The sequence below is a fragment of the Prionailurus bengalensis genome, chromosome A2 (genome assembly GCF_016509475.1).
Source record: "Prionailurus bengalensis isolate Pbe53 chromosome A2, Fcat_Pben_1.1_paternal_pri, whole genome shotgun sequence".
Lineage (NCBI taxonomy): Eukaryota > Metazoa > Chordata > Mammalia > Carnivora > Felidae > Prionailurus > Prionailurus bengalensis.
Genome location: NC_057348.1, coordinates 26,598,699 through 26,611,909, shown reverse-complemented (window position 1 = coordinate 26,611,909; position 13,211 = coordinate 26,598,699). Strand labels below are relative to the sequence as shown.

Sequence of the window (13,211 nt, the reverse complement as noted above, 5' to 3'; positions counted from 1 at the left end):
CTTTGGCCTGGACCATCAGATCTAACTCAGTCTGTCTGTCCAAGTCCAACTGGGTCCTACCCGGCTATGACCAGCTGAGTGTGTCTGGGTCAGCCACTTGCCAAACTGCAGGTGACTGTGGCTCCTGAGTTTGTTCTGTCAGGATGTGAGTGATTGTGTCTGGAAAAGCCCAACTGTCATACCAGACAGTATACGACTGAAGTCGGTTCTGTCTGGCTGAAACTGTCAGCATCCTGTGGTATGTCAAAGTCCGGATCCATTTTGTTGTATGTGACTGTGTCAAGCTAATCCTCCCTCTGCCCTATGGGACCAAATAGCCAACTACTCTCTGTTTTTTAACATGTGTATGTGTACCCATGCATATGCATGCCTGTGGAAACACACACAATTGCCAGATTCAGCAAAAGAAAATACAGGACTGCCTGTAAACGGCAAATAATTTTGCTGTAAACAGAAAATAATATACAAACACTATGTCCCAAATGGGGACATGCACCCAGGATGTGGCAACATGGAGCTGAGCATATGGTGCCCCAGTGAGCATGGCAGGGGAGGTACAGCCATAACTGATTCAACTAGTGGTGCTGAGGGACGGGCTTCAACCTGCCAGTTCTTGTCCCAACTCTGCCAAGTGACCCTGGGCAAGTCCTTTGCCCTCTCTGGGACTCAGTTTTTTTTCACCTGTAATGTGAAGATGAGAGAACTTCCAGCCCAAGAACCTGGCAATGTTTCATGCCATGGACTGAAGGATCCAGCAGTCTAAGCAAAATGGACTGCAGGTCAGATGCCAGGCAGACCTGGGTGGACCACAGCTAGGCCACTTGCCAGCTGTGGGAACTTATGCTAGTCACCCCACCTCTTTGTCCCTCAACTTCCTCACCTACGACACAGAGTGACAAGGGCAATCTTTCAGGGCAGTGCTAAGAGTAAAAAGCAACAAAGCATGCCAGGCCCATAGCCCAGGACCCTTTCCTCTGGCAAACCCAGGGTCCCCGTGCTGGCCCGGGCTTCAGATTCCTGGGGTTAGGGAGTCTTCTCTGGAGGACAGGGGTGCCAGGGAAAGGTGCTGCCGCCGTCCCGTCCAAACTTCAGTTTTCTGGGTTGCAGAAGTGTCCCAAGTATGGTTATAATAGTATGTGTCTAAGTGAGGGGTTGCTGACCTGGGTTCCTCCCAGAGAGCCATGGGAGGCTCCTCACATTCATGCTTTCTTTTAATCCACAAAATAGTTACTCCAGGCCCCTTCATGCTGGATACAGTCTCGGGCACTGAAGACACAGCAACAGACAAGGCAAATACAGTCCCTACCTTAGGATTCCATCAGACCCAAGTTCACATCCTCAGAGTTACTGATTAGGCTCAATGTACCTCCCAGCACATACGATGTGTACCTGGACTTTGAAAGGTCAAGTTTCAAATCATAAGGGGTACAAGACCACAACCCTTTACTTGAAATCCTTGGGACCAAATGTGTTGGAATTCATAACTTTCATATTTTAGCAGGATAATATGGTGCATATGCTGTAATTTTGTAAACTTCCCCCATAAGGGGCAACATCCATAAGCAAACATGTCAATATTTCTGCAGAGAATTGTGTGGATATTCATGTTAGATAGAATTTTAAGATCATTACTAACTTCATGTCAGTTCAGGTCAAGTTTTGCAGTGAGTTATAAAAAACTATCAGGTTTTTAAAATTTATTTGAGAGAGCAAAAGCGAGCCAGGGAGAGAGGCAGGGAGGGAGTAGGAGAGAGAAAACCTCAAGCAGGCTCTGCACTGTCAGCCACAATGTGGGGCTTGAACCATGAGACCATGACCTGAGCTGAAATCAAGAATCAGATGTTTAACCAACAGGTGCCCCCCCCCACAAAAGCTATCAGTTTTTAAGTACTTTATGGCACTGGGGATATGGGAAGTGGGGAGGTGGCATGTAGCCATCTTCTAAACCTTCTCCTTTTCTTCCACTCAGTGACCCAGAGGCAAAAGTCCTGGACCACCAGACACAGCAGCAGAAACTCTTTCCTCAGCTGGCCACAGCCTATGCATTCCATTTCCTGACAAGCAACCTCTTGGAATTCTTCCACAGCTCCTATGACGCCATTCTGAACAGAGACTTCAGCCTCCTGCCTGAGGTACCTGCTGTCTGCTGGGGGTGGAGGGGTGGGGTGCAGGAGCTGGGAAATGGCTGAAATTGTTCTCATCACTGGGATGCAGCCACAGCCCTGTTCCCACAGGCTCCTTCTACTATCTCCTCTCAGCCTTCCAACATCCCAGGGCACCCAGGGTGCACTGTACCTCGACATATAAATCCACCTACATCTGGCCTCCAGAAAGCTCCAAAAATGTTAGAGAGAATAATCACACATAATACATACAACACAGGAGCACAATCCCTGGTGTGTATTTGAAACGTAAAAAGCCCCCCAAAATTACAGTCATTGAGAACACATTTGGTGGCACAATCTGACCTGAATTGATCTGATTTATCCCACTGGATGTATATACATTTTGCAGCAGAAATATTAATGAGTTTGATCGCTAAGGCTGCCCCAGACTCTTCTGGGTATTATATATAATCTACCTTAAATGCCCTGCTTTAGCTTTCTAAAATTCAAAAAACATTGATTCCAAAATACATCTGGCCCCAAGGGTCTCAGATAAAGGACCAAGGACTTAGATATACTGTAACATTTAGTCCACCAGACCCTGGGCTTCATAAGCATAGCTTCATTAATCCTCAATTGTAAAGCAGGCAGCATTTTATATTCCCATTTTACAGATTAGGAAAGTGAAGCACAGAGAGGTTAAGGAACATAACCTTCCTCCCAAGGACTTAAAAGTCTGAAAGATAGGTTAAAGGCTTTCAAGAACCAAAAGCTCAAACGAGGTCTGCAGCCTGGCAGCTCCTCCTAGAACCCAGGCCAGTAGGCTGGTGGTGGACCTCCACCCTCACAGGACAGCTCTCCAACAACCCCACTTGACTAGCAAAATCTGCAACTCCTGGATGATGGTGAGCCCAGTCCTGGAAGCACCCTCTTCCAGGGATCCTGGAGACACTGGCCTGGACAGTTTTCCTTTGTCTTTACTACAGCTACATTGCCTCATTGTGTGATCTTGGGCAAGTCACATAACATCTCTGAGTCTCAGCCTTCTCAGTCATAAAGTTGAGAGCTGAGCAAACAATCTTATGTCACGGGGTTGTCGTGGACATACAGCAGGTCGTATGAGCGGTAAGCATGGTTGTTACCGGAGGGCCCCCTTACTTGCCCTGACCCCCTGTTCTCACAGCTTCACGCACTGAGCTCAGGAATCAAGGCCATGGCGTCAGACTTGTGCAGCTGGGGGACTGAGCTGTGCCGCAAAGCCTGCGGAGGCCATGGCTACTCGAAGCTGAGTGGCCTGCCCTCACTGGTCGCCAGAGTGACAGCCGCCTGCACCTACGAGGGTGACAACACTGTGCTCTACCTGCAGATGGCCAGGTAAGGCCCCTGCATGGGTTGAAGCAGCAGCCAATGTCCATGGTGGGAACGGACGCTGGGCAGGGCCATGTGGAGACCACCCAACCAACCCACGCAGTCTGGATCCCGCCCATCCGGAGCTTTAGGAAGGCTGGAGAAGAGTGCAGCTTTCTCTCGCTTCACATTCTTCGGTGGCTCCCCACTGCTAGTGGGAAAATGCCACATTGCCCGCCCCCATCCCCACTCCCCCCACCTCCCTTCCCCAGCTGGCCAAGTTTCCTCTTTCCCAGCACGGGCTTCACGAACGCTCCCTTCCCTCGCCCGAATACTCTGGCCTGGCCTGCTGGGCCTGCTGCTGTAAGCGGCTCATTCTGCGGGGCGCTGCTTAGATGCCCACCCTGGCGCTCCCACTCAACACCATCCGAGTGTCTCTTCTCGGTGAGCCAGAGCTCCTGGGGCCTTGCCCACCAACTGTCCTCAGGCTTAGCACAGGGCCTGCTCACGGAGGCTCCCACCTGAGAGGCAGGAAGGGACCCAGGATTCGCGACCGACAAGTGGTGGCTTCTGTTCATTCTCTTCTGTCTGTGGGGGCTCGGACTGACCAGGCCTTTCACATTTATCTATCCTCGGGTGACTCAACAGGGCACATGTTTCCCCATGCAAGGAGAAAGGGCTTGCTAGCAAATAGGCTATATAATATTCTTGAAAAATTTTATAATATGTAGTATTATGGTGGTTTTTTTTTTTAATTATAAGGGTGATACAGTACCATGTATTAGAAATTCTGTGTCCCACATTATAAAAGCAATACAAATATTTTCTCAGTTTTCACAAACCTTCTATCAGGTGAGTATTATTATCTCCATCTAAATATGGAGACACTGAGGCCAAGGGAGGTGAAGTAACTTCCACAAGCATCACAGAGGTCTCAACAGAGCTGCCTGGGAATCCAGGATTGGCTGAGCCCAGAGCCTATAAGCACTGGATCATCACAGGAAAAAAGCCGAGAGTCACCTGTAATTCTCCCACTCGTGTTAGCCTTCTTACACCTATCCTTTCTCAAGTAAGAAAATTTAATCTCTGCTGCCACTGTACAATTCAGCATAAATCCCCAAATCACAAGATCCTAACCAGAAGAATAAATTCTGTTTGCTCAGATACCAGAAGGGTTTCGGTTCAGGATCTGAGTGTCTACCCAGCTCTGCAGTTCCAGCCTCCTTTCACTGTGGAAGAAACCACAGTCTCCGGGTGCATGGCCCTGAGGGCCTCACAGCTGGGGAGGTGGGGTGGGGGGAGGGCTTTGGGGTGAGGATAACCATCAGGAGGGACCAGGCAAGAAACTGCATGGTCCTGGTTCTCCTATAGGGAGTGTAAGAGTGCGTGTTTTTGGAGATAGGGGCGCTGGTCTATCCCACAGGGCTCCCGCTGCTCATTGGCTCCCACCCCCACCCCACCCCCAGGTTTCTGGAGAAAAACTACCTGCAAGCTCAGGCATCCCAAGACTTCACATCGCAGAGATCTCTCCCTCAGTCTGTTGCATACCTGACTGCACCTGACCTGGCCAGGTGCCCAGCCCAGAAAGCAGCTGACTTCCTCCACCCACAACTCTACACCACGGCCTGGGCACACGTGGCAGCCAGGTGAGCAAGAAATTGGCCATTCCACTTGGGGACGGGCTCCTTCCTACACTAGGGCCTTTGGGATGGGATGGGTGAGCATTCGTGCATACTCCTCTAAAAAGCACCCCCTTCCCCAACCTCAGTCCTCTCAGTTCCTGCCACCGTGGGCAGAGAAGAGGAAGTCACATCCATCAGCCACCATCACTTCCCCATCCTCATTGAGCTAGTAGGACATCACCCCTCTGGCCAGTGCAAGGAACTTTTTATATCTATAGGTTTTTACTGTGATTTGCAATGCAACGAATGTACCATGTGTAAGTACCACATCAGTATGTAAATACCAACAAATAAATAAAAGTAAACACCAATATTCATAGAGGCCTTAATACCCCAACCTGTGGTTCCCAGGATAGTTAATAATTGTTTCAAAATCACGAGCAACTCTGGACATTCATTTATTTATTCCACAAATATTAAATTCCTACAATGTGCTAGGCACTATTCTAGGTACTACAGATCTATTAGTAAACCAGTCAAGAAAAGCCTAAGCCTCACAGATCTAATATTTTAGTTAGGGGAGGTAGAGAGTGCAAAATAAGGCTGCTCAGGGTAATTAAAATGCCATTATACTGACTTTTGCTTGGACCTCAATGTGACATCTGTTTATCTTTCCCTGACACGAAAAAAAAATAAATATTGCTTAATAAACAGTTTGCTTTGCATACAAATTCCAAGGATCATGAGCGGATGGTCAGGAAATAGAAAATAAAAGGAAAAGGTTAAGTAAATGGCAAATGACCAATTTAGTGGTTTGGAGAACAAGGGTTTGTTTGGTTTTCTTTTCTTGCCTTTTAAGTTTCCTTAGGAAGAACCTGAAACAGACTGGGTGACTGACAGGCCTCACTAGCCTTTACAGGAAAACCACTGTCTTTGCTCAGCCACAGAAGCTACTGGTATCAGGATGGTGTCTGCATTACAAAGGAGGGTCAGTGCCTGCCCTAGAGTGCTCAGGCTTTACAGGTCAGAGGTTAAGCTGCTAGTTATGTGACTCTGGACCAGTTAGTTACTAGTTATGTGACTCTGGACCAGTTAGTTACTAGTTATGTGACCCTGGACCAGTTAGTTAACCAGTTTGGAACTCAGTTTTCCCCACTGTAAATTGGGAATGCCTACCCTTAAAAGGGTTCAAGAGAGGGGCACCTGGATGGCTCAGTTGGTTAAGCATCTGACTCTCGGTTTCAGCTCAGGCTCGGGTCATTATCTCATGATTCACGAGTTGGAGCCTATTTGGGATTCTCTCTCTCTTCCTTTCTCTGCCCCTCCCCTGCTCAAGCTCTCTCTCTCCAAATAAATATTCAAAAAAAAATTTTTAAGAGTTAAAGAGATAATGTGTAGCATTTAGCCTTGTAACACAAATAGTCAATAAATGGGAATTACTGTATTTCTACTTCTGAGGGACCCCAGACAGCCTGAGACCAAACTCCACCAGTCCCTTTCCCACTCAGTCAGGAAGCTGAACCTTTTTTTCTTTGGCCTTCAGGCTCATAAAGGACTCAATGCATCACTTGCAGACTCTGATGCAGTCCGGGGCTGACAGGTATGAGGCATGGAACCAGACCACTGTCATGCACGTCCAGGCTGCTAAGGTGAGCTGCCCATCAGCTGAAGCTCCAACTGAAAGGGGCCTATTTGGTTTCCCCAGCAGGCCACCATGCTGAGAAAATCTGAGCTCTGCCATTATTCCCCAGCCCTGCTCAGTGGCTGCCCTCATTTCACTTCCAAGGCTTTCGTGCAGGGTATTTTAATTAAAGGACTTAACTCCAAAGCAATCTTGCTGACAGCTCTTAGGAAAAAAAAAAAAAAAAAAAATGTAATGAGGCAGTGTTATTGGATTTGCTTCAGGTTGTTCAAATATTTCCTCCCAGATAGAAAAGCAGGTTAAGTCTCCCCTTAGCCCCACAGGCAATCCTTAGATGTCTGTTTCAATTTCTACTATGTTTTGTGTTTGTGCATAATTCACATTCAGTCAGCAAATATTTGACCACCCCCTCAACACCAGGCATCGGGCTGGGCACTGTGAGACACAGGCTGCCACAGGATCCCAGAGATGTACGTCTCTACCCAGCTTGAGGACCACAAAGTCTTCCCAGAAGTGGCATGTAGGCCAAGACTTCCAGGATGAGCTGAAATTAGCCAGCCAAAGGGTAGAGGCTCTGGTTTTGGAAATGAATACTTCCTGGCAAAGGGAACAGCAGGTGAAGAAGGAAGAGGCAAGAAAAGGCATGGTGCTTGAGAAAATACAGATCCTCAAGGAGGAGCTACAGGAGGAAGCCTGAAAGCAGAAGAGGAAGGCAGGTTGGGGAGGAGAAAAGATAGGCTAGGCCTGGGACCTTCTGCATCACTGCGAGAAGTTTGGTTTTGTTTTCGTTGCAATGGGACATCTTTGCAGACTTTGTATCAGGGGAGTGAGGTGATGAGAGTTTCATTGTAGAAGAGTCATGCAGGCTGCCTAGGGAGCAATGGGGGCCAGTCAGGAGCAGGCAGCAGCAGTCTGGGCAAGGACTGAGGGTGGTCCCAACCATGAACCTGGCAGAGGGCATGGAGAAAAGTGAGTAGATGCAGGCATATTAAGAGCACAGAAGTAAGGAACAAGTCTCAGAGAGTAATGGGTGAGAAAGAGCTCGAGCTTAGGCAGCTGGCACTCTGATCCTACCTACAGCTGGAAAACCATGGTGAACACTTCAATCCTCAGGCATCAGGCCCAGGAAATGGCAGGAAAGCCCAAAGAAGTGTTTGGTAGCAGCCCTCAAGCGGCAGGCTGGGCATGAGTGCCACCTGGTGACCCACCACCCCTCCCACATCAGCTGGTGCTGGTATTAACTCTGCCACCATCCACTGGGCTGTGTCCACCGCAGGGGCACTCCCTGCTATGCTAAATGTCCTATTAACACACAGGAGGGTGAGCTGAGGCTGCGCTCTCATCAGACTCTCATCCAAAAAGGAACCACAGCTGCCCATTATTCATTCATCCATTTTCCAAACCTATGCCCTGCCTTCCAAAGGGCCAGACAATGCGTGCCAGGGTTACCTCATTTAACACACACAACCCTGGGGGTGAGAGCAGCATAATCTCCATTTTAAGGATGAGGAAACAGAACTAAAAGGAATTAAGTCCCAGAGGTAGGAAATAGTTATGATGCTTTGCTTTGCTTTCTTTTCCCTCATGGATGCAAGCCGTGTCCCCAGAGAGCCACTGTGTGTGAGGGAGGGAGGTGATCCCCAAATTCTAGGGGCACCAAGCTCAGCCAGTCTAGAGGAGAAGAGCAAGTCCCTTCTCCCCCAGCCATTGTAAGCTGAAGAAAAGTGGCTTCCTGGGGAGATGGTGCCCAAGATAAATCTCCAAAGTCATAATGGGCAGAGAAATCTGCAATGTCTGAGCTTCATGCTTTGGAAGAACCACGTACTCTGCGGGAACCTTAAGCACCCACCGGGTCCCATCTAGAAACCAGAAATATGCAGGTAGAGAGTGACAACAACACAAGGGGACTGGGGACAGTGGCAGAGTGGTGGACAAGGAACAAGCCCTGGCCTAAGTTCTGTAGGAGTTTCCTCTCTATGTGACTGACCCCTGGTTGTCCTTCCTTTTCTGGCCTGTAACTTCCCAGTATGTAAAACAAAGGGGCATCGACAGGAACTTTAAGCTCTGATGGATGGGCTCTCACCCTATAATCTGAGACTCTGCCTCGGAGAGATGTCAGTCCCTAGCACCACTGGAGCAAATGCTGGTACCCACTATAATCCAGCCTCGGTCTCTACTGGCTTTGGCAACACAGCGTAGTAGTTAAGAGCACAGACTGTTAACCGGGAGGTGGACTATTCTGATATGGATCTCGTTGCTACCACTTACTAGCCATGTGACCTTGGGTGAGGAATTTAATCTTTCAGTGCCTCAGTCTCATCTGCAAAATGGAGCTCATAACAGTACCTACCTTTTATGATGATTATGAAGATTAAATGAGTTAATACATGTAAAATTAAAGATGCACCTGGCAATGCAACACATCCCACCCCCTCACCCAAATTAGGCAGGATGCAAGATTTAAACCAACATATACAAAAAGTAAATAAAGTTCACTATGTTCAGAGCATGGTGCCAAAGTGGGGTTCACCCTGTCACAGAAGCAGAGGCCGGGGCCCTCAGGCAGTTCTTTTTTGATCACTGCACTCCACAACCCATGGTCCTGAGAAATTAAGGATGTGGCCCTCAGCTTAGAACAGGGGAGCAGGGTCTATCCGGTTTGAGCACGGAGGGCTGTCTGACTCCACAGAGGCAGCAGAGCACATCTGTCCCTCTTCTACCTCCAAATATTGCAAACTCTGCGTGCCTGTGACGACACCAGGTCCAGGTGGCAAAGTGGTGGCATTCGCACCCGTGCGGAGGCTCCGTGGGAAAGGCAGATCCCTCCCAAAGTGAGAGACCTGATGGGGTCACTTCCCTGTGGAAGACTTTGGTGGTTCTCTGACCCCCACAAAATGAAACCCCAACTGATGTGATTTGATGCAGGCTTCAAGAGCAAACGGTCAAGAAGGAATTCTTTCTTGAGACGTTTTCGGTGCAAAAAAAGGTAGTTTTGTTAAAGCACAGGGACAGGACCCACGGGTTGAAAGAGCTGCCGTGGGGTTGTAAGGAGCAAGTGATTATATACTTTTAAGCTGGGAGGGGTAGACACAAAGGAAGTCTCTGAAAGGATTTTCATAAGTTACAGGATCCTGAAGACCCGGCTGTTGTCAAGCTAAGGCTTTTTCCTCTAGTAAGGTATTAACATTAAGGCAGTTGGAAGTTCCTGGAGGAATGTCACATTCGGCCTGTCTCAAGTACTTGTCAATGGGCTGCAACTTATAAGGAAATTTAATTTCATCTACATTTCTTTTGCATTTGTTCTCCACATCACCAACCATGTCATTCATGGCCCTTTACTGACCCAGGTCCCGGGTAGCCCACCTGCCCTAATGTGTACAGTCTGTCCTCCCCTCAGTAGACTGCTTGTAGCCTCCTGCAAGTACAGCCATGTGCACAGGAAATCCCCCCTGACTCAAATGGCCTTTCCCATTCTTTGTCCCCCTGAGTAAATTTCTTTGAACCCTCAAGACAGTCTAAGCCTAGCTACTTAAGGCCTTACTGGGAAGCTATCTGGATATCTGCATTTTGACAAGATCACCAGCTAATCTGTCTATACATAAAGATTTGAGAAGAATTTAATATGCTCTCCTTTCCTCCCTACCCACCTGCCCCCATGGAATTCATATACCTCACCTGATAACTATAGTGTGATTTGTCTTGGAGAGAAGTGGAATATTCAAAATACCTAACAACTGGTAGGGCAGGGGCAAGGGCCAGTCAGAAAGCACTTCAGGCCTAATGGAGGCAGAGGCCTGAAAGTCTCCTGCTGGGCCAGGCATTCATCCTTTATTTGCTGAGCTGTGGGGAGGAGGAAGTCCCAGGGAAGGATCCTGGCTGACCCAAGGGGCTCTCACAGGGTTGAGGGCAGTGGTCACTTACCAACTGGTACCAAAAGTTTTATGCTTTTTATGTAAGCTCTGTGCCCAATGTGGGCCTTGAAACTATGACCCTGAGATCAAGAGTCATATGCTCCACCGACTGAGCCAGCCAGGAGCCTGAAAGTCTTATTTTAACCAGTAACAAAGCAAGACTGTTGGATATGGGCTAAATAACAGCCCTGCTTACCTCACAGAGTTTACTCTCTAGCTGGGATAAATTTTGTGTCTATCTTGAGCCTCTACTTTCTCTCCTCCACAACGTACACAAGCACATATATACACACACACACCACTGCCTTGAACATGGCAAACAATAAACAGCTGTTTTCTCAAGAAGAGTGGTACTGTCCTCCACTGTCTCCAGGCCAGCCTCCAATACCCCTGTATTCTTTCTACTTTTCAAATCTATTTGAAATTTCCCCCAAACAAAATAAGGAAGCTAAGGGCCGAGCTCCAGAGCCCACAAGCCCCCAACATAAGCACACGCCTGCGTGCGCACGCACACACACACACCATCAAAAAGGCTCAGTCAGACCCACAGCCAGGAGAAAAGGCAGCTGCCAGCCCGCTGGGAAACACATGGCCACAGGGGGCTTATTCCAGCAGTCTTCCTAAGCTTCCAGGACTTCTGAGGTCAGAAATCAGAAGCTAATGTATCTTTGTGTCTTTTAGGCACACTGCCATTATGTCAGTGTAAAGAATTTTACAGAAACTCTGGACAAACTAGAAAATGAACCAGCAATTCAGCAGGTGCTCAAACGCCTCTGTGACCTCTATGCTTTACATGGCATCCTGACAAACTCGGGTGACTTTCTTCACGATGGCTTCCTATCTGGGGCCCAAGTGGATGCGGTGAGAACAGCCTACCTGGATCTGCTCCCCCTCATCCGGTAAGTGGCTGGCCCTTAAACCATGGTGAGCTTCAGAGACTAGCCCTAGACCCTTTGTTCACTTCAAACTCCAAAATCTTCAGCTCCAAAATCTTGCTAAGTGGGGTCTGGCAAAAGCAGCAAACCACTCTGGAGAGGTTTACACTCTAGCATAATTAATTACATCAACATAAAGCATTATGGATTAGTGAAAGAAAAAAATTAGAAATAAAAATGTTTAAAAACAAATTATCTCACTATCTCAATTGAACTCTTCAACATTGTAAAGGAAATAGGAATAGTATCTAAAGGAAGCATACCACATATTCATAATATGTAAACTTTAATGAGTCTGAATCATGACTAACATTTAAGGAACATTTATGTGTGCCAGGCATTATGCCAAAAGCTTTCACATACATCATCTCATTTAGTCCTTATAGCCTTTTGAAACAAATACTGTTAATCTCCCCATTTTACTGGGGAGAAAATTCAGGCTGAGGGGAGTTACGTAACTTGCCCAGGGTCTCACAGTCAGCCAGGGAGGAGCCAGATACAATCTGGGGCCTGTCTGACCCCAGAGTATGTGCTCTCAACTGTATGAAAGTTAAGGTGGGGCTACTGTTTATTTCAAACGCATCCTGGTCTTTGTTGAATGTGTTTAAGCCAGTTCCTACTAAGTTGACTAAACTTATTTTAATCCTTCCTCAGCTCCAAGGTGAGATTTTTTTTTTAAACTCAGCAATTCATACACTGATTCATAAAACAATAATACAAATAGTTCTTAAATGCAACATAATGCAGTGTAGTTTAGGGTCATGACATATTAATGCAATACTTTCATTCTGTTACATTATATATAATCTAAATGATCACTTTAAAAACATTAAAACCAAAGCCCCAACCTGAACAGAGCACTGGAAGAAAGAAATTAAAATAATAGAGCAGTCACCACTGTCCTTAAGTGAAAAATGGGCTGCCTTGAGAATGCCACCTTTTCTGAGGAAATATGATGCCGTTTTATATGGGGTGGTATAGTGTGTGTGTGTGTGTGACTCTTACCCTACGACCCCCAATAGCTCACATAATCTACAAGACTAAGATAATAAAAAGGAAAAAGATTTGAAATTTAAAAAATAAGCTACTCATGACAAAGTTTAAAAAAAAAAAAAAGACTAGATCAAATTAGTTTTATTTCTAACAACATGCAACATGTTACAAACCATTTATGGCTTCACATAAGCACCTAACAGATACTTGGCAGTCGGTAAATGTTCAATTAAATCATCAAAACTGTCAAAAATACATTTTATAGAATTATATCCCAGGTATTAAACTTTCCCTAACGTACAGACTCCAGTGGTGGGAACCGCTAATAGCAGAACTGAGTATTGCAGAGTTCAGCCCAAGTGTATCTAATCTGGAAATGCTTGGCATTTTTTTTAATAGTTTACTTATTTTGTGAGAGAAAGCATGAGTGGGGCAGGGGCAGAGAGAAAGGAAAAGAGAGAATCCCAAGCAGACTCCACGCTCAGCTCAGAGCCCGACGAGGGGCTAGAACCCAACCATGAGATCATGGCCTGAGCCAAAATCGAGAGTTGGATGCTAAAACAACTGAACCGCCCAAGAGCCCAGGAAATGCTCAGCATTTAAAGTACATGAAGACAATAATATTCTAGCCCTGATTGGCAGTGATGATGAAAACA

General features: G+C 46.9%; 1 protein-coding gene across 3 annotated transcripts in view; it reads left to right on the top strand.

Annotated features, from left to right (window-relative positions):
• The window catches only part of ACOX2 (acyl-CoA oxidase 2), a 30,173-nt gene that overhangs the window by 7,823 nt on the left and 9,139 nt on the right, over positions 1 to 13,211 (top strand). For all 3 annotated transcript variants that reach the window (XM_043587790.1, XM_043587791.1, XM_043587792.1), the window contains 5 exons: positions 1,970 to 2,132; positions 3,289 to 3,479; positions 4,919 to 5,098; positions 6,618 to 6,723; positions 11,309 to 11,526. In XM_043587790.1, coding sequence (XP_043443725.1) covers positions 1,970 to 2,132; positions 3,289 to 3,479; positions 4,919 to 5,098; positions 6,618 to 6,723; positions 11,309 to 11,526 — 858 coding nt within the window. The remainder of the gene's footprint in view (positions 1 to 1,969; positions 2,133 to 3,288; positions 3,480 to 4,918; positions 5,099 to 6,617; positions 6,724 to 11,308; positions 11,527 to 13,211) is intronic.